Consider the following 19,962-nt stretch of genomic DNA (forward strand, 5'->3'; position numbering starts at 1 on the left):
AAACTCTATGAGAAAATATGTGCCATTTAAAATAAAACATTGCTGTCCATATGATTTCATCAAATACATTCCAAATAGTTCCAGATATTATTTTGTCCTGGATTTTTTTCACCATACAACACAGCAGATGTGCTGTGAAGCTATCCAACATTCAGTTAAATAGTGGCTTTATTGTCTGACCTCTCAGCCCAAACATATGATGACTGTTGCTTCTCTGGACCATGTGAACAAGGTCCTTACAAGAGCTTAAAAGAGAGGAATATGTTGCAATTTGGCAACTAAGATATATATATAATAAGATACTATGCTAAAAAATCGATTCAATAATAATAATAATAATAATAATAAAAACTAAATACGAATAATAATAATAATAATAATAATAATAATAATAAAAAATAATAATAATAATAATAAATGTCAGTCCGAATGTGGACAGTCTACTCGCCTCCCATGTCCCACAGCGGCAAGCACGTCACTTGTCCCTGCAGGGAAAAGGGAAAAGACCAATCAAATATACGGACACTAGCATGTGTAGCAGCAACCTAGGAAAGCCTAGTTGCTATAGCACCGCTTTTAGCATCTTACCAGGCAAGAAAGATGGAGGAAATAGAAGGTAAGACTTTAAATAGACAACAGATGCGTAAGTAATTGCAAAAGCATTTGACTCTGTTTTTTTGTATAGAAGTGCCGCTTTGATCAGTGCGTGCGTGCGTCTGTTGTTGGGGTTTCACCATGGAAGAGAGTGACGCCCTGCAGGATGATACTGCCAAACTGATGATGGGCTATTAACTGTCAATATAGAGGGTTGATGGGTCGTCCCCCATTTTTGTTCCAGGAAGGCTGCAACTACTATGCCAGCAATGCATTTGCTGTGACATAATTTGAAGTGAAAGGGATGAGCTGCATTAGCAGCAACATAATACCATGTGTTCTGGTCTGGGTCTGTTTAAAATAATAAAGGTCAACTGCTCAAAGGGTCATTTTGGAAGGGGTTTCCCCTTTCAGACTGACACCCTTAAGTTCCCTCAGTGTCCCACTTTTTTTTCCCTTTTTTTTATGACAGTAGTGACCTATTTTCACTTCCTACTGCTTGGTTTGTTCTCATTTGTTAAGCTAATGTAGTGTAAATATGCTTAATATTAGTGAATAGGACACATAGACACACCAAACCACACTGAACTACTGCCTAATCTACTTTTTACCTTCGGGACATTTTTGTCTTTTTCATTTTTGTTCTTTCGAACATTCATTTTGGCTGTGTTAATGCCAATGTCATACATTTTGCCAAAGGTGTGTATTTTTTGGGGAATTTTGATATTTCAACCTCAGTTCCTATAATATATCTATAATACACTGTGTACACAAACTAGTTACATTCAGGACCTTAAGGACAAAAATGTCTCCATTGAAACCCATTAAAATGGCAATATTTGATCCCAGTGCCATTAAAGCATAAAATCATGAATTCTATGATATTATGCTTTCATTCCGGAGCCCTGGCTTCAAAATTGATTTTTAAAAAAATATATTTTCCACCAGATGGCACCGTTTTTCTCATGTTTAGCCTATGGAGCAAATGCATGCTTTTTTCCTATTTTCTGTTTGCTGTATTATAGAGCACTACAGGCCAATTGAATAAATGATATGGCTAAAATTGTGTGGGTGTGTTGGTATGGTTGTCAGAGTATGTTTTGTATTTGTGTATTGAGGCAGTGTCATTGTTTTTCATGTTTTTATTATACTGTATATAACAATAGCTACATCACTCAAATATTCAAATAATATTGTTTGCATTGAGAAGGCATGATTAAAATTCTTTGAAAAAATATTGTTTTTCTCTTGACTTTATTCACATATGCGATTTTGAGGTAATCAAAAAGTAACAAAAAGTAATCTGATTACATTACTTTCTTATTGAGGTAACTTTATTAAGTTACTGAATAAATGTTTTACTTATTAATCTATATTTGTGACAGATTGCATTTTAAAAGTAACCCTCCCAACCCTGGTGTGTGTGTGTGTGTGTGTGTGTGTGTTTGCGTGCGTGTGTATTTTTATTTTTATATGTTATCATGATAATCTGGTACTTGATATATAGTTTTGTTTCGTCTTTCATTTTCAGAATCTCCCTCTCCTGAAGAGCTGGTGCCTTGCAAAATATGTGGAAGAAATTTCTTCCCAAGGGTTCTTGTAAGTACTTTAAATATGAGGAACTAACAACCAGTTGACAGTTATTGATTTTCTTGCCATTTAAATGTTACGGAAGCCCTGAACCGTAATTCTTTTTTTAGGTGTCTTTTTGCCTTTCTGAGCCTATGTCCTAAATTTTTTTTCCTCTCAAATTTTTTCCATTAAAATTTTTTTTCTTTCCAAAAAAATTTTTTTCTCTCAAATTTTGTTTTCTTTCAAAAATGATTATTTTTTCTCTCAAAAATTATGTTATCATTTCTGGACGGATAAAATAATGCATACATTGATGGAACGTTTAACAAAAGTAAAGTCGTGCATCACAATCGAAGCTCGACAATATGAGATCTTGAAATACAGGTGAAATCCAAAGCCTGCATAGAGTTTGCAAAGCAAAATTTGTTAGCTCCAAAAGCCACCTCACAAGAAGTTGTGGGATGAAAATCACCATAAGCAAAGACGCACCAATCACAGGAATATGGAGGTGGAGATTTAATGTTACGTTCTGCCCCAATCTAGGGTTGGGGAGGAGCAGGGGCAGACTGGTCGTCGGGAGCACCGGGCATTTTCCAGGTGGGCCGTGGGGTAATTTAAGACCGGTCTGTTGCTGCTCAAGTAACGGCCTATCCTACAGGCGACATAGGTGGCCGCCATTACAGAGCGATTATTCAGAAGACTCTGTAAGGTTAAACTAATACAATGGCTTTTATTTTGAAAAACTGAAATTACTTTGAATTTGAAATTAATTACACATCAAATCAAATCACTTTTATTGTCACACAGCCATATACACAAGTGCAATGGTGTGTGAAATTCTTGGAAATTGCTATGCTACACATAGTAGCATATTTACGTGTGTGCACATTGACTCCCTACCTCGCCTGAACCTGATTATTTGACATATCACAATAATGGTGACAACCAAAGACAACATATTAAGTATAAGATGAGCTCCTCTGAATAATCACAAAATGACAAATAACTGCAAGTTACAAAAAAATACAATAACAACAGCGTATATAAAATCTGCAAACAGTAAAGCTATGAGCAGTAAATAGTCATTTGCATAATTTATTCATACTGTAGGGAGCTGAAGTGCGGCTGGCTGAATGCCCACGCCTGATAATAATGCAGAAAAGAAGTCATGAAAAATATTACTTTGTGGCTATAAGTCTTTGAGGTTTAATTTGTTTAAAGGATAGCAGAAACAGCACTTGTCAAAGCATTGGGCTTTTCACTTTATCAAGAATAATCTGGGGAAGGAATTAAAACACTGCAGATATAAAAATGCAAAAAACAAACAGAGTAAAAAAATATGAGCAATTAATCTGCAAAATATCTGCAAATATCTACACTTAAAGAGTGTTGGGCCTCATGTATTCAGATAGAAGACAAAGGCAGGCCTAACACAGTCGTAAAAACCTAACTCAAGCCCCCACATTCCAAGTCGTAAATTATACTGATAAAAATCGCGCCAAAATCAAACAAAGGGAGTCCAAACAGACTACAAATCCCATGAAGCCTTGCTCACTAAAGGATCGGACTCTCAACTCCTATTGGATGAGGCACACAACAGAACGTCCCTCAAACATGACATCATCAGGAGTTGAAATACCTCTGAAATGCTTCCGGGATTTGCTTCCAGCAACTTTGTTTGCAGCGTGTAGACGCAGCTCATCGCTGCTCTCAGGTGCAACCTCGTGGCACAAGGAAGTAACGTCCGACTTGTAACTGTGGCCATACAATCTCCATCTTGCTGGACGAGTTGAGATTACTCTGTGTTCAACCGAACACTCTAACAGATCCAAAGGAGACCGCCGAGCAACCCGCAACTTTATCCGTTTGCCTGCAGAAGTGAAGAGATTAAAGATTTCTCTTCCATCTTCAATCAAGTCGACATTTCTTAGTTCTCCGCTAGCCCGCCGAGAATCAACAGCCGTGCCCGCCAACAGAGCGAGGAAACGGCCTCCCGTCATCACCCGAGCCTCAAGGAACTGGGTCGGCGTTAAAGGACGGAGGAAAACACATTCTACCTGTGTCCTCATGTGATTCAAGTAAGAGGTTTACGTCTGGGCAGAGATAGAATATTATAGTGTGTTATTCTTGTGTTTCAAGGTTTTTGCTTGTACAGTTTACGGACCACCATGTCCGCTCATTATTAATACTCATGGTATTAATTATCACGAATTTGTTTTGCTGTATTGTGGTCCAACCAAATTGGACTGTTGTGCAATTTCGCCATCGCGGGTGAGACAGGTAAACTGAGTTCATCCATTAAAGAGTCAAAGTACGCGGGACTGTTTACGAGCCGTCCACTGCGTCTCTGAGCGATGAACTAACAGCTGCTTTCTCTCCCACGATCGCGAAATCGGCTTTAGGGTCGTCACTTCTCTCTCTCTCATACTAACCAAACACACACACGCACGCGACCCCTCACAAACATTCTGGCACACATTTTTGGCTCCTAGATAGCTTAATGCTAAAGCCCAGCTTTGTCCCTAAGCTATCGTACAAGCGGATACATGCGGTAACTGGTAGACGCCATTGACTGGTTTCTCGCCGCCCCCATTCGCAGTCATATTCCCTGGCCGGAAGTCTCGCGTGACATGCTCTCCATGAGAGTAACGTCCACCATTTTGTGCGTGTCCCTCCTTACACACACACACACACACACTGTCACACACACACCTTATGTGTTATAGGATTATTTTGATTCCCATATCTAATCATATCACTGTTTAGTTTGTAGTTGTAAGTCGGAAGTTTATTGACTGCATTGTATTAATTATTAATTGATATTACTGCATAAATAAACTTTGTTTATATTACAAAGAGAAGTGTTTTGGTTTGTTTTGCATACACCTGTGTCATGCTGCTGGGATGTCAGTGCTCGGATTCAAACCTTCATTCATTGTTTTTTTCCTGAAAATCGATATTCTTCGGATGTCGATTTTCCTAAGAAAACAATCTAATATTGAGACTGTTATACTATCTGGTTATTAGTTCCTGATTCCAGGGTTCCCGTCAATGTTAATCCTTATTAATATTCTATTGATTTTTGATAATTGATAATTATATTTGATGATTTTTGAATTTGAATGATCAATAAGCTAGTGTTAATTTTAAGTAATGTTTCATCGATGTTAACAATTAACGATTATCTTTGATAACTGTTGATTTAAAGGATTAAAAAAGCTAACATTGATTCTCATCAATGTTCTATTGATTTTAATAATTAATAATTATCTTTGATAATTATTAATTATTGCTAATAACCAAACCCGCTCCTAAACGTAGCACACTACATTTACTGGAGCCCCATATGAGGTTTTAATGAGTTAGATTCAATTAATTAATTTAAATATTAATTAATAACTAAAAAAATAATTATTAATTATTTCTGATAGTAACACTGATCTAAACAACCAGTAAAGCCTTACAAGAGGTATGTTTATTTTGTTTTACATATATTTATATTTGTTTATATTTATATATGTACATATTCTGGCCAACTTTGTTTTCATTGATTTTTTTTTTTTTTTCAATAAATATTTACACAGTTATGTGAGTAATTGACATTCAATTTTAAGCATTGTCATCAGTGTACTGCTGTGTGACACTTTCTTCATCTAACTATTTTAAACAACATTTTATGACTTGTATAGATCTTGTAGATTTTGTATATACAGTACGTATATAATATATTATTATTATACTTGTTGTTTCCACAACCTCATATTAACTAACACAATAGTTTATTTGCACTTATAGAAAAAAGTTGAAAGGTGATTAAGATCTTTAAATACTTTGAAGAAATGCTGACTTGTCACAGCACCTAAAATACACACTTTCCCTTGTACTTTCATGTACATTTTAACCTAACATCTGTATGTTGGGAAAAAAGTTTTCAGACATGTTATTTGTCTGAGGTATAACCTGCTTCTTTTAGTGCTTTCTCTAAAAAATCCACTTATGACATTTAAAGTGGTTTTATATGTTTTAAAGTTATGACAGTGTTTGTACTGTGGGGCCCATTGTTATGTCTAGCAGTCAACAGTGTTTTTATCAAACACAAAAATTTGGAATTGAAATGAAATCAATGAGCCGGTGTGGTGTGTTGCGGGTCGGGTTTGTTGGGCCACTCTGGGCCAGAAAGTCCAGGGCCACTTTTTAGTTCCAGTCCGCCCCTGAGGAGGAGTAACAAAAATGTATGGGATTTCCCTTCTCCCGTCCCAGCACTCAAGAATTAATCAACTTTAAAAATTAAACAACATTTTTATTTAATCTAAAACAGAAAATGGAAATCTCAAAGGTTTCAGGAGGGGGCAAGGCCAAAATAACAAACAAAATGTCACCAGTTGCTAAAGGGGAGTCAAAACCAACTTGCATACAAAAGAAAATGCAAAAAGTCAATTCAAGTCAAGCCATTTTTGTTTGTATAGCGCCTTTCACAACACACATCGTTTCAAAGCAGCTTTACAGAAGATCATGCATTAACAGAAGATAAAACTGTGTGTAGTTTGATAAAATACGATTGTGAATTGTGTTTAAAAATAAGTAATTAAATAATAATTGTATTTATAACCCCCGTGAGCAAGCCGAAGGTGAATAAACAACATAAATCCACTCTAACTAAAAACAGGAGAAAAGACAAGATTAAACAAAATGGCACCCACCTCCCAACAACTTCCTAATTTTAATTCTACTATTTACAATAGTTACAACAGTTTCTAAATAAAAAAGATTAAGTGTTCAACAACAATGAAAGACTGGAATCACCCACAGTCAAACTGGTTGTAGCAACAGTTACCTGCTAAAACCAACAATCATACACTTAAACAACTAGAGCAATACAACATGTCTGACACAGGAGAGGGGAAAGAGCCAGTGCAGAGAGGTTCTGCTGGGATTTATCATGAAGCTCTTTTCCACACCAACAAAAATTCCCCCAAAAAGTCAACAACATCATCATATATATGCAGAACACTCCAAAAGGTAATGGATATGCACTATTCATACAACTGGTACACATTAAACAAATTTGTTAAAAAACAAACAAAACAGAAAAAAACAGGGTGTATCTTGATAAAACAATAACCATTCAAAGCAGAGACAATGGAATGTTTTTCATATATATGATGATGTCATATATATGATGTTCGGGTGCTATTTTGTCTTTATATTTTATTATGAGGATGTGACTATACGCCACTTTGTGATTAATTGAATGATTGATTAATGATTGAAGCCAATTAAGTATCACTTCAATGAGATAGTCTGCCAATATGCGTTGGCTTTGTAATGTTTTGTTGCCTAAAAAACATTTAAAAAAAAAATAAATTCTGGTGACTTTGAGAAAGCATTTTTTTTTGTCGAGTATGAGTAGTGTTCACGTAACTATTGGCTAAACCATTTCTTCCAGTAACCGTACAGAACAGACGTGTTCTCGTGCTAAAAAAGCAAAACGCACCACAACAAATAGAGCTGTATTCAGTGCTGTTTGTTCTCTGTATTCGTAAATATCCCAATGCTGTTTTACTGTGTGAGAAACCGCTCCAAATGAGAGAGCGGTCCGAATGAATTGTACTGAATCACAAATCGATTCAGACAGTTTTGTATGCCCGTTTGGCCAATTCACTGAAAAGAACCGACTCAAAAGAATTATTCATTTGCAAACTGGTCATCGCTAGTTCTTTTAAACAGCCACGGGACACACTTGCTAGAATATTCTGAGAGTAAATATTTCTCATGTCAGTCAGAGTGCTCATGGTACGCACAGTGCGTACGGCCGTACAGCTGCAGGCACCACTGCCTGTGATTGCTGCGTCTTTGCTTATGGTGATTTTCCTAACCCGACTTCTCGTGAGGTGGCTTTTGGAGTTGTTGTGTTTTAAATCAACAACTTCTTTTATGGGATGTTCGACCACATGCTGCTGAAACACAATATGGAAAATGTGAGCTGGAAGCATTTTAATGGGCACACCATCCTGGTAGCAAGTATCCAAAAGCAACCCACATTATTATACGATTATAAAGATCTAACAATTTGCTTTGCAAACTCTATGCAGTATACCTGTATTTCATGATCTCATATTGTCGAGTTTCGATTGTGAAGTTCCAATGTAAATAAGTCTGCACGACTTTACATTTGTTAAACGTTCTGTCAATGTATGCATTATTTTATTCATCCAGAAATTATAACATTACTTACAAGATTAACATTACCAGTTGTACACACATCACAACAAAAGGACAGGCATTGCCCACGTTGCAATAATGTTCTCAGTGCTTCCTCTCATTTACAGACCAAGGGACAACCAGAAAGCCCGACGAAAAGCTTTCTGAGATTTTTTTTTTTTTTTTGAGAGAGAGAGAGAGAGAGAAAAGCAATTTTTTTGGAAAGAAAAAGATTTTTGAGAGACATTGTTTTTTGGTTTTTTTGGAGATATTTTTTTTTTTTTTTTTTTTAGGACAAAGGCTCAGGAAGGCACAAAAATACCAAAAAAAAACAATTCACCTAGAGAATGTTTTTTTTCTTCACAGTGCGGTTCAGGGCTTCCGTAAAATGTGGCTTGGCAAATAGAGAGATAAATAAGATAAAATAAGAATGAGAAAATGAAGACATTTGTTATATAACACAGCATATAAAAGTGTTATATGCATATATACATTATGTGTATTAAGTACATCCACAATATTACATTATATTACTACATTACCACAAAAAGCATCTGTAATGTGTTACGTGTATGTGCATTATGTGTTGCCTTGCAACATACCATTTCCATTGTGTTGCTTGTTACTAAATTTCAAGCTTAGCAACAAGAAATGGAATACTCGCAGGTCACGAAGAAATCACAAAACATGGTATTATTATTCAGTCAGTGCTTTCACTCAATATTTTGATACGCCTTGTTACTGTTGTAGAAAAAACATATGCCCATCTGTCAGAAGTCAGCAGCAAAGAAAAGGAAGGTGTTTGACTCCAGCAGGCAAAGGGCAGAGGGAACCGATATTTCTACAGTTAAACCCTTAAAACCAAAGGTGAGGAAACCACTGATACCACAACACACTGTAAGGTCCACCTCTTGGTCCAAGGACAGCATCCAGTGGCGTGGCTGAAGGTCTCCTGCGTGTTCTGTCTTATCGTGCGCATTAAATAATACTTTGATTATTTGATTTGCATTCCATGTTTTATTAATCTTATCATTAATTCTTTTCTTTATTTCATCTGACTCCATTTATGAAAAACCTCGTTGATGTATCTATGTTCTGAATTTAAGTTTTGTATCTTATTATTTTTAGTAATTCTCTCTTCTAGACTGCATTTGCTATTTCAATGTTATTTGGGTCCTGTGCCGGCCGGACGCAGATCCTTTAATTCATCAGTTTCAGATATTAGTAAGTTTTAGACTAAGTACTTATAGGTTCTCGGCTTTATCCATTTAGTCTTATTTGGCTAAGTTCAATATAGATTCTCTACTCACCGTTTAGCCCCAGTCAATTAAGTTCTGTTTTACAGACTCTCGGTCCTACTCTTAGTATTCCCGTTTAATTCTACTTGGCTAAGTTGTATTATAGATTTTCGGTTCGCCGTTTAGCCTTTTAGCACATACTTAACTGATGGGATACTTCTGAAGTAGCTTAGTTAAGCCAACTCTGACCATAGATTTGTAGTTAATAAGAAATATACTAGAAAACAGTCCTTCAGAATGAATCATAATAACAATTTATTTTACCAGGTAATAGTAATACATTCAAACAATCCAATTAAAAGAATAAATCAAACTCAAAGCTATCAGTGAATCAAGCATAATAATAATAATTAAAGTTGCATTCCATTCAAGCATTTACCAAACATAAGAAATTCAGATTGCAATTATCTGGTACAGAAAAACGACACACAATGATTTCTGTGTGGGTCTTCTGGCTACAGAGAGACCCTGATTCCTTTGTCATCTCTCCCTAAATAACAAACGATTCTATTGTTATTTCAGATGTGTATGTTTGATGTTATTCAGGATTTGGTTTACCATTTAGGAGGTTGTAAGTAGACCTTGTGATTGAGTAGGTCATTTGATGTTTACAAAGAATGCACCTAATCTGCATACAGCATCTGGTCTCTGTTTGAGATCTGGGAGGGGGGCATGCCCCTGATAGAATACAGTATTGTACTAAGTTCTTAAATGTTACTTGTGATTTGACTTTGCTGAAAGGGAATGAGACCGTTTTACCAGTTGCACTGAGACCTCTTGAATGATACCAAACTTGTATGATCAGAAAACCTTTTACATTACAGAACAGGATAAGTCATAACTTAGTTTTTGGTGTCCTTAAAGAGACCTGAGGTCAGAGAGAGAGCAGATGTGAGTGTGATTTGTGTTTTATGGTCCCTAATCAGTGGGGTGTGTTGTCTCAGGTGGAGATGTCTTCTCAGGGGGTGCCACTTCTGTGCAGCTGTCCCTTTTGTGTGTGAGTTTTATGACGATGTTATCTCACAAGTTCTTAACTTTCCCGGAAGTGATGCAGACAATTTTGTGCCGGTCTTACAACACTAAAGGCTAATTTATATATACTCTGTGAACAGGATTTTTGTAGTTCACCTAAAAATTATGACAAAATTCTTTGTTTTTGTTCAGCTAAGGTGTTTGTTTGGTGATATTTCTCCTATTCACGCACAACACTGTAATTTTTGACCTAGGAGAACTCTGCTGGTCGAAGAGCGTTGATGATTGGTTAAAGGATTAGTTCACCCAAAAATTAAAATTCAGTCATTGTTTACTCACACCTTGTTATAACCTCATTTGACTTTCTTTCTTTTTCTTAACACAAAGGGATTCATTTTGAAAAAAATTATGCTCAGTGATGCCATACAATGGCAATTTATGGTGACCACCTCTTCGAGCTTCAAAAAGACACTAAATTATAATTCAGAAATCTAATAAATTATTGTATGCGACTCATGTCTTGTTCTGAAGGAATACGATAAGGTTTGGTGAGAAAGAAACCAAAATCGAATGTATTATTAAGTGAAACTCTTGACCGACCGTTGATCTCCTGTGCACATTCATGAGTCTGCACGCAAGCTTTAGAGCTCCTTGCACGAGAGCAACAGTAGTTACTCTGATGCTCGCGAGGTGGGGCATTCAAGTGAAAACTCGTTTTGTTTTGCTTCAACAGGACTACCTGCGATATCAACAACAGTAAACACAATATAGCTGCACACAAACCAGAGAACAGAACTTTCAAACATGTCTGAAGAGTTTGTAGTCGAAAAATAGATGCATTTCTATGCCCAGCCTTATTTGTTTGAACCAGAGCCCTCAATGATGGAGGAGGCTGAAAGTAGCTACACATACACACCCAGAGAGAAATGCGGAGGGAGTGGGAGTGTCTGTCACCTCTTCTATATTATGAACCAGTGTGTGTACACTACCAGTCAAAAGTTTTGAAACACTTACTCATTCTTAATTATAATATATACATATATATATATATATATATATATATATATATATATATATATATATATATATATTTTTTTTTTTTTTTTTTTTTTTTTCCACATTTTAGAATAATAGTAAAATCATCAAAACTATGGAATAGCATAAATGGAACTATGGGAATTATGTTGTGACTAAACAAAATCCAAAATAAATCAAAACTGTGTTATATTTTTGAATCTTCAAAGTAGTCACCCTTTGCCTAGAATTTGCAGACATGTACTCTTGACATTTCCTCAACCAACTTCTTGAGGTACCACCCTGGGATGCTTTTTAAACAGTATGAAGGAGTTCTCATCTATGTTGGGCACTTATTGGCTGCTTTTCTTTATTATTTGGTCCAAGTCATCAATTTCAAAAACTTTTTTTTAATTTATTTTTTTAATACATTTTAGTTTTATAATGAAATAAATTAATATGGTGGTACAATTATGATTAGAATTATAGTGTCTACAAAACTAATTTCAAACATTTAAGCATACACCTTCAGATCAAAAAATATTTAAGATCATGAGAACATTTCAGTCAAGTGTTTCAAAAGTTTTGACCAGTAGTGCATGTGTGACAGACCTCCACCTGAAGAGACCTCTGCGAAAACAGTCTGTAGGTGAAACGTCCTCTGTTAAAATCAGGTAGTTTTAACCAGCAAGTGAGATGCTGCTGTCTTCAATATAATGTTATAAGAATTATTTTGGACCGGTGCTAGTTCATAGTGGACGAGGTTACCCGGTGTGATGCCAAATATAGAAAACAAGTGATCGACAAAAATCTCTGATTAAAATAGAAAAGATAACTTTTATCACATGTCGTTTGGTGTCTGGTTAGGAGGTGGTGTGACTGTAGCTACCTTCAGCCCCATATCTCTTGAGGACTCCAGTTCAAACAAATAAGGCTGGCCATAAAAATGCATCTATTTTGTACTACAAACTCTTCCGACATGATTTGTAAGTTTTGTTCTCTAGTTTGTGTGCAGCTATGTTGTATTTTTTGTTGGTATTATCGCTGGTGGTCCTGTTGAAGCACACAAAAAAGCGAAAGGCCGCAATGGACTGCTCTCGTGCAAAGAGCTCTAAAGCTTGTGTGCAGACTCAGGTAGTTGGTCAGGAGATTCACTTAATAAAACATTAGATTTCAGTTTGGTTCTCACCAAACCTTATCATATTCCTTCAGGACAAGACATGAGTCACATTCAATCATTTGTTTGACTTCTGAATAATACTTTTGTGTCCTTTTGAAGCTTGAAGACATGGTCTCCATAAATTGCTATTGTATGACATCACTGAGCACAAAATGTTTTCACAATTTGTCCCCTTGTATTAAGAAAAAGAATGAAAGTCATATAAGGTTATAACAACACAGGGGTGAGTAAACAATGTTTATTTTTGGATGAACTATCCCTTAAAACTAATCGTGGGTGTGGTTTGGACATGATGTTCTTTAAGTATTTTCCACTGGAAACTAATTTTATGATGATGACGCATGTAGTATAAACACAGGCTTTGTTCACTTTGGGTGCTTTAGTTCATTCAGGAAAAAAAAAGTTTGGCTTCTTCCATCGTCACAGGGATTAAAGGTGCTTTCACTAGATGTTTTATTATGTATCTGGATCTAGTTCACCATAAGATTTACACAGAAAGTTAACTCAGATAACCACTCTGTACAATTGTGGTGAGCAGAATAGCATCTCAGAATGCAAAACACGGCAGACTTTGAAGTAAATGTGCTACAATAGCAGAAGACCAAGTCGGGCACTATATTAGGACCATGTATTTTGATGAAACATTTTAGTAGTGACAACAAATATTAACAACATGAGCACAAGGCTAAAAAACATTGTTATTGTCAATTTAGCCCAGCTTTTGAGCCTTGTTGTCTGACAACCAGGTTATGAAGTTAACTTTTTACAGTGCTGGTAAACTGTCTCCAATACTACCCCACGTTGGTGATGAAAGTATTTTGTGAACAGTGATGGGCAGTAGCTTCACTACAAATAGCGAAGCTTAACTACATTTCTAGTAGCGAGATGGTAGCTTTGCTAGTTTTTAAATTAAGTAGCTTTTCAGTAGCTTAGCTATATTTTTTATTAGGTAGCGCGTAGCTTTGACAATAGCTTCACTGCCACTTTATACATCACAACGGTGTTTACTATCGGCAGTTTTGAAAAAGAACTAAAGATGTCCAACTCAAAAATGTATCGCTTATCTGAGTCGGTTCTTTACAATGAATTGGTCACAGATTATAGTAAAGTGGTCTGAACTGGTTCGCGATTCAATCTGAATGACTCAAGCATGTGATGCTGAATCATATGGTGCGTGCTTTCACTTGCCAACACGCTCACAGAATATTTCAAAATATGGAAAATAAAGGTAATACTGGCTGCAGTGGATCTACAATCAATGGAAACCAAACCTGCAAATGTGTCCTATGGTATGCCAGTGCTGAAGAAGGTCTTTATTATGTTCCAACACGTGTATAGCTTGAATGGCTCTGCAGGTAATGTTTACTGCCAAAGGAGTTTCAAAAGATTTTGTAGCCTACATGAAAACACATAAAATGTACCATGTTTTTGGACATGTACCATTACCTGGGAGCACCATGTTAATACGGTGGTATACGAAAAGTTAGTCACATAGTGAAGTACCATAGTAGTACCATGGTATTCTTCGAATTACCTTGAAGCACCATGTACATTCAATTTAATATGAATATGGTAATTGTATCTCAAAGTACCATGGTATTACAATCTGATACCATCAGATATCACATTTTTAGATGTGATCACACACACACAAGAAATTTGGCCTCTGATCAGAACCTTCCAGTTCATACAGAAATACAACAGCAAGACACAGAATTACAAGATAAGATGAATAAGGTATGTACAGAGTTTTTATACAGGAATGTGCAAAGGAAATTATGTTCAAATGGGTATGGGTTTGTAGAGGTAGTAGTATAAATATGAAAAATAAAATGTAAAATTTTTTATTTTTCATTTTGAACACATGGGTTTGTATAGGTAGCATGCATAAATATGAATTTACATGTTTTTTACATTTATATTATATTGCACCATACTGTATACTTGTATACTGTATTGCACAATACTGTACTATGCTGTACCATGGCTTTGATAAACATTATGTGAATAAGTCTTTAGATGCTTTGTCTATGACAGTATGCTCTGTGCATCTGGTTGGAAATAAAAATGAAGTAGCTTAAAGGAATTGTTCACCCACAAATTAAAATTCTCTCATTATTCACTTACCCTGACGCCATCCCAGATGTGTACATTAGTTGGTCGACTAGAGTCGCATGGATTACTTTTATGCTGCCTAAATATGACGTTTGGACCGTCAAAGTGCTGGCACCTGTGTACTTCTATTATAAGGACTTGACAGAGCTCTATCTTCTTCTAAATATCTTCATTTGGGTTCTGCTGAAAAAAGACAATCATACACTTATGGGATGGCATCAGGGTAAGTGAATAATGAGAGAATTTTCATTTTTGGTTGAGCTATTCCTTTAAATTTGGCAAGCTACTTTTGGTGTGTAGCTTGTGTTGTAACTTGCTACATTCTCTGAACTGTAGATTTTAGCTTAGATTAACACATTTTTCTGTTGAGTAGTTGGTAGCTTAGCTTGCTACATTTTTGAGGAGCTGCCAAACACTGTGAACATTCCATTTAAATTAAGAATTTCAAATTAGTAAACAAACTCCATCTCAAACAGAGCTCCTGTTCAGAAACTTTTCCTCCCTGGCTGCCCTCATATTTTACCCAGTGCCAGTCCTGCCCCATTTAGCACACTATTTGAGAAAAGTTGACCAATATTATTAATAACAATGTTTGGTAGATGTATGCAAAGTGCATGTTATGGATTTATAAATAGGCATCATAAATAGACATAAAGAAATTAACTTAATGTAAAGTTTATGTAAACCAAAACTAGTACAAAGCTGTTAAAAAAGATCAAAAGATGATGATGATGATAAAAAGAATGCATTCTGAGGAACTATGAACATTAAACTGTATATGTTACAACACAGCAGGTGCATTTGTAGACTTTGATGATTACTGGGACACAGGCCCCCATTATGTACAATTGCTATTTTTTTACTTGATGTTGTACAGGTATTTTACATTTTCTTGAGTATATTGTGCAACATTACTGTAACTATGAACTAAAACAACTCTAGACTTCTTCACATTACACAGCATTAGTTGAAGTTTATCAAAATGTGCCTGCTTTGGCAGTACCATGTGATGGTAACAGATGGTAATTCCATGGAACTTTGATATTCTGTATACCATGGTGTTTACGTGGAACTCCAAGGTACATGTCCCAAAAAATGGTAATGCCATGGTAATTTTTTGTACTTTTAAAAGCTTTTGTGGAATGTTAGTATTTTGATACACTTTTGGTTGGAAAATGTCTTTACCTGCAGTACACGCACATGCACGTGGCCTTCATCACTGGCAAAAGATAGAACGCATGGTTTTGTTTCAATGGATTGTAGGTAAATATACACTTCATCCTGCACTTTTTCTGCTCTCTGTATTCTGATATCGCATTACTATGTGAGAAACGGCTCCAAACAATTCAGTCCATGCGTGAACTGTCCAAATGATTCAGACTGAATCAGGCCATTCTGCTTGCACGTTAAACCAATTCATTGAAAAGAACCGACTCAAAAGAGTGACTCATTCGCGAATCGCTAGTTCTGATTCTACAGCCAATTCTACACATTTGACACAGCCTGTCTTAGTGAGTCTTATCAGTGTTCTGGGTTAGGCACCACCACGTTATTGGAGCGCATTGTTTGTCCGACACATGCTGACAGTTTTTGGTTGGTTGGCCAAAGATATGGCGCGACTAATGGGTTGACCGGCTCTGATTTTACCCCAGTGTCCAGAAATATTCTGAAACCCCTTTTAATTATGTTTCAGTTACACAGTTCCAGCAGCTCTAAGTCTGATAAAGTAAGTGCAATGTTTTATTTATTTATTTTTTTTCAATACCAATGAATATCACTTCTAACATAATTATCTCAGTTTTATTTTTGTGGTAATTGGAAGATATGTCTTAGATGCATAAACTAAAGCACAGAGAATTGAGGTTTGTTGGTCTGGAAAAACAACTAGATTTTAATATGAGAACATTAAAAATAAAATTTTACATTTAACATAGTTGAAGTCAGAAGTTTACATACACCTTAGCCAAATATATTTAAACTCAGTTTTCCACAATTCCCGTCATTTAATCGTATAAAACATTCCCTGTCATAGGTCAGTTAAGATCACTACTTTAAGAATGTGAAATGTCAGAATAATAGTAGAGAGAATTATTTCATCTTATATTTCTTTAATCACATTCCCAGTGGGTCAGAAGTTTACATACACTGTTAGTATTTGGTAGCAAATCAAATCAAATCAAATCAAATCACTTTATTGTTACACAGCCATATACACAAGTGCAATGGTGTGTGAAATTCTTGGGTGCAGTTCCGATCAACATAGCAGTCGTGACAGTGATGAGACATAGGTGAGACATATACCAATTTACAATAACATAAAATTAACACAACACAATTTAAACATCTGTTATACACATAATTACACTCAACAGTATATAAATAATAACATACACTGTACAGTATACAATACGCACTATATAGATACACATTATTCAATAAAAATAAAAATATATAAAAAAGTATATATATATATATATAGAATGTACAGTGTTGTACTGTATTGACATTCAGGCTGTCGGTTGATAGTCAGTTGTTAAGAGAGAACATAATATAATAATAATAATATAATTTATGACAGTCCGATGTGAGATATAAAGTAAGGGTAATAAAGTGCAGTGCTGATGTATTTTGATCGTGGGAGATCAAGAGTTCAAAAGTCTGATTGCTTGGGGGAAGAAGCTATCATGGAGTCGGCTGGTACGGGTCCTGATGCTGCGATATCGCCTGCCTGATGGTAGCAGTGAGAACAGCCCATGGCTCGGGTGGCTGGAGTCTCTGATGATCCTCCGAGCTTTTTTCACACACCACCTTGTATATATATGTCCTGGAGGGAGGGAAGCTCACTTCCGATGATGTGTCTGGCAGTTCGCACCACCCTTTGCAGTGCTTTGCGGTTGTGGGCGGTGCTATTGCCATACCAGGCGGAGATGCAGCCAGTCAGGATGCTCTCCACAGTGCAGGTGTAGAACCGTGTGAGGATGTGGCGGTTCATTCCAAACTTCCTCAGCCGTCTCAGGAAGAAGAGGCGCTGATGAGCCTTCTTCACAATGACTTCAGTGTGGATGGACCATGTGAGTTCCTCAGTGATGTGGACACCCAGTAACTTGAAGCTGCTGACTCTCTCCACTGGTGCTCCATTGATGGTGATGGGACTGTGTTCTCTGTCTTTTCTTCTGAAGTCCACCACAAGCTCCTTTGTCTTACTGACGTTGAGGGAGAGGTTGTGCTCCTGACACCAGTGTGTCAGAGTGTGCACCTCCTCTCTGTAGGCTGTTTCATCATTGTCAGTGATCAAACCTACCACCGTCGTGTCATCAGCAAACTTAATGATGGCATTGGAGCTATGTGTTGCCACACAGTCATGTGTGTACAAGGAATACAGTAGTGGGCTGTGAACACAGCCCTGTGGGGCTCCAGTGTTGAGGGTCAGTGATGAGGAGATGTTGCTGCCTATTCTAACCACCTGGCGTCTGCTTGACAGGAAGTCCAGGATCCAGCTGCACAGCGAGCTGTTTAAGCCCAGAGCCCGGAGTTTCTCATCTAGCTTGGAGGGCACTATGGTGTTGAATGCTGAGCTGTAGTCTACAAACAGCATTCTCACATAAGCGTTCTTTTTTTCCAGGTGGGAGAGAGCAGTGTGTATTGTAGATGCAATGGCATCATCAGTGGAGCAGTTGTTGCGGTAAGCAAACTGCAACGGGTCAAGAGAGAGAGGCAGCACAGAGCAGATATAATCTCTGATTAGTCTCTCAAAACATTTGCTGATGATGGGGGTCAGAGCAACAGGACGCCAGTCATTTAAACAAGTTATTTTTGATTGTTTTGGAACAGGCACAATGGTGGATGTTTTAAAGCATGTGGGGACTACAGACAAAGAGAGGGAAAGGTTGAAAATGTCCGTAAAAACACCAGCCAGCTGGTTCGCGCACGCTCTGATGACGCGGCCCGGAATGCCGTCTGGGCCCGCGGCTTTGCAGATATTCACCCGTCGGAAGGATCATGTTACATCCGCTACAGAGACGGAGAGTGAACTAACCTCTGTAGCTTCAGCCGTGAGAGCTCTCTCCGCAAGGGCGGTGTTATTTCCCTCGAAACGAGCATAAAAATATTTAGCTCATCCGGTAGAGAGGCAGCGGTGTTCATGGCGGAGTTTTTATTCCCTTTAAAGTCCGTGATGATGTTAATTCCCTGCCACATGCTTCTAGAGTTGGTGGTGTTAAACTGTCCTTCAATCTTACTCCTGTACTGGGGTTTTGCGGTTCTGATAGTTTTTCGGAGGGCATAACTGGCTTGTTTATGCTCCTCCACGTTCCCGGAATTAAAAGCGGAGGTCCCCACATTAAGTGCCGCGCGAACATCGCTATTGATCCAAGGTTTCTGATTCGGATAGATTCGTACAGTTCTGGTCGGAACGACGTCCTCTATGCACGTTCTGATGAAACACATTACGCTATCAGCGTAAAGCTTGATGTCATCATCAGAGGTGGACCGGAACATCTCCCAGTCCGTGTGATCAAAACAGTCTTGTAGCGTAGAATCTGATTGGTCTGACCAGCACTGGATCGTTCTGAGGGTGGGTGCTTCCTGTTTCAATTTCTGCCTGTAAGCGGGCAGAAGCAGAATGGAAGAGTGGTCCGATTTGCCAAATGGTGGGCGGGGGAGGGATTTGTAGCCATCCCGGAACGGAGAGTAGCAATGGTCCAAAACCCGGTCCCCTCGTGTGTTGAAACTAATGTGCTGGTGATATTTTGGTGTGACTGAATTTAAACTGGCTTTATTAAAGTCCCCGGTCACAATGAACGTGGCCTCAGGGTGCGCGGTTTCCTGCTCACTTATTCTCCCATACAGTTCCTTGAGTGCCCGTTCTGTGTCGGCTTGTTGGGGGATGTACACAGCTGTAATAATAAACGCTGTGAATTCCCTCGGTAGCCAGAATGGTCGACACAGAAGCATGAGAAATTCCAGATCAGGAGAGCAGAAAGACTTGATAGAATGTACGTTCCTCTGATCACACCA

General features: G+C 37.4%; 1 protein-coding gene across 1 annotated transcript in view; it reads left to right on the top strand.

Moving 5' to 3' along the window:
• Positions 1 to 519: 519 nt before the first annotated feature.
• Positions 520 to 19,962, top strand: part of LOC127432098 (zinc finger C2HC domain-containing protein 1A-like) — a 31,161-nt gene continuing 11,718 nt past the window's right edge. The window contains exons 1-4 of the mRNA XM_051682901.1: positions 520 to 616; positions 2,126 to 2,193; positions 9,118 to 9,234; positions 16,640 to 16,672. Of these exons, the coding sequence (XP_051538861.1) occupies positions 601 to 616; positions 2,126 to 2,193; positions 9,118 to 9,234; positions 16,640 to 16,672 (234 nt within the window). The 5' untranslated portion in view covers positions 520 to 600. The remainder of the gene's footprint in view (positions 617 to 2,125; positions 2,194 to 9,117; positions 9,235 to 16,639; positions 16,673 to 19,962) is intronic.

The sequence above is a fragment of the Myxocyprinus asiaticus genome, chromosome 41 (genome assembly GCF_019703515.2).
Source record: "Myxocyprinus asiaticus isolate MX2 ecotype Aquarium Trade chromosome 41, UBuf_Myxa_2, whole genome shotgun sequence".
Lineage (NCBI taxonomy): Eukaryota > Metazoa > Chordata > Actinopteri > Cypriniformes > Catostomidae > Myxocyprinus > Myxocyprinus asiaticus.